Source organism: Semicossyphus pulcher, unplaced genomic scaffold (assembly GCF_022749685.1).
Source record: "Semicossyphus pulcher isolate SPU_LCO1_2020_fin unplaced genomic scaffold, fSemPul1.0.p SCAF_21, whole genome shotgun sequence".
NCBI classification, from domain to species: domain Eukaryota; kingdom Metazoa; phylum Chordata; class Actinopteri; order Labriformes; family Labridae; genus Semicossyphus; species Semicossyphus pulcher.
In genome coordinates this window covers 23,348,070-23,350,000 of record NW_027211695.1, presented here as the reverse complement: position 1 = coordinate 23,350,000, position 1,931 = coordinate 23,348,070, and the positions used below count along the sequence as shown (strand labels likewise).

The 1,931-nt window shown below is 51.6% G+C and overlaps 1 protein-coding gene across 1 annotated transcript in view; it reads left to right on the top strand.

Annotated features, from left to right (window-relative positions):
• LOC138600719 (H-2 class II histocompatibility antigen, A-D alpha chain-like) overlaps window positions 1-629 on the top strand; it is a 4,197-nt gene extending 3,568 nt beyond the window's left edge. Inside the window, exons 4-5 of the mRNA XM_069672192.1 lie at window positions 1-166; window positions 313-629. The exon at window positions 1-166 is cut by the window's left edge and continues 119 nt beyond it. Coding sequence (XP_069528293.1) covers window positions 1-166; window positions 313-434 — 288 coding nt within the window. The 3' untranslated portion in view covers window positions 435-629. The remainder of the gene's footprint in view (window positions 167-312) is intronic.
• Window positions 630-1,931: the final 1,302 nt, after the last annotated feature.

Genomic DNA, 1,931 nt, shown 5'->3' with positions numbered 1-1,931 from the left:
AACGAGGAGAACGTGACCGAAGGAATCACCACCAACGTTCCCCTCTTCAACGCAGACGGTTCCTTCAACCAGTTCAGCAGACTGGAGTTCACCCCGAAGGAGGGAGACATCTACAGCTGCTCAGTTTCACACCTGACCCTGGACCAACCACGCACACGCATGTGGAGTGAGACACCTTTATTTAACACTGAGTACAAGCATGTGTGAACGTGTGACTGCAGGTGTGAAGGTGGAGCAGCAGTGTGTGTGTGTGTGTGTGTGTGTGTGTGTGTGTGTTAATGTGTGTGTGTTAATGTGTGTTCTTGTCTGCAGGTGTGAAGGTGTCTCAGCCAGGTGTGGGACCTGCCGTGTTCTGTGGACTGGGTCTGACTGTCGGCCTGCTCGGTGTGGCTGCCGGAACCTTCTTCCTCATCAAAGGAAACGAGTGCAGCTGATTGGTTGGGGCTGATGATGTCATCAGTGTTTGTGTAGAGAGGTGTGAGGAGCTGCTGCTTCCTGCTTTCACTGTTTCTGCTTCCTGTAGAGAATGAGTCTGATTCACACACACTCACACACACACACACACACAGTGGCACATGATTGGCTGTTGGTGGGGGCTTCACCTGTTGATGAATAAACGTTTGAATGAACACCTGTGTGACTTTCTTGTGTTGAATGTTGATCAGACGTCTGATTGACGACGAGCTGATCAGAGTGGATCTCAGGTCACAGCAGACGAGCACAGACAGGTGATGTCACAAGAGAACTACGGTGGCCCACGAGGACAATGACTAGCTGCACGGCTAACAGAAGCTACGGTTAGCAGCGCTAACTGTAGCACAGCGATCAGGTGATCAGGAGCCGTGTCTCGACAAACGCCGTGATCTCTCTGCTCGTGTTCTGAAGGTGTGTTTGTGCAGCAGTCAGCGGTTCATGAGCAACACACACACTCTGCTCCAGCAGCGTCTCACGTCACAGAGTCTGACGAGTAATGAACTGTGTCGTCTCCCTCTCTCTCCTGTCACCTGTCACACTGAGCGCCCCCTACAGGCCTGGAGTGTTTTCTGACTTTGTGTCGTCTCTGTTTTTGCAGTGTGTTTGATGTTGATGCGTTTGTTTTGACTTGTTGCAGCACGTTTCTTCGTGGCACGTTCCCGTCGCTTCGCTTGTCGTGGACGTTCGGGCCGCTGCAGCGTGAGTGCCCTTGTTGGCCGCTGCAGAGAACAGCAGGTCGGTCTGGATTGTTGAGGCTGCTGCAGTAAATAAAGCTGCTGCCGCGCTGATGAGACGGTGTGGTTACTGTGAGTTCACAGATTGTTGTTGTTTTTATTAAAGTGGAACTGAAGAGCAGAAAGAAAATTCAGCCCCTTTAAACGAGCACTACCTGCCCCCCCTTACACTCTCAGAGGACAGTAACAGTAACACTTTGACAAGGGCGTCATCATCACAGCTGCTGAGAGCAGGACAGGGAAGGACACGTGCACGACCCTCACCCGGCCCCCCCCTTACACTCTCAGAGGAAAGTAAACTCTCCGGACTGGAGGCAAGAACAGAATTACAGAGCGACATGAAGACCACCTGGAGCAGGTAATTCAGGTAGTCGTGAGCACTCGCCTAAAAATCCCCCCGACACTGAAGGATCTGTCACTCCACCGTGTTCAGTGCAAACAGCCGACAGACAGCCACAGTTAGAGCCACAGTCAGAGCCACAGTTAGAGCCACAGTCAGAGCTACAGTTAGAGCCACAGTTAGAGCTACAGTCAGAGCTACAGTTACAGTCAGAGCTACAGTTAGAGCTACAGTTAGAGCCACAGTCAGAGCTACAGTTAGAGCTACAGTCAGAGCTACAGTTAGAGCTACAGTCAGAGCTACAGATAGAGCTACAGTTGGAGCCACAGTTAGAGCTACAGTTAGAGCCACAGTCAGAGCTACAGTTAGAGCTACAGTCAGAG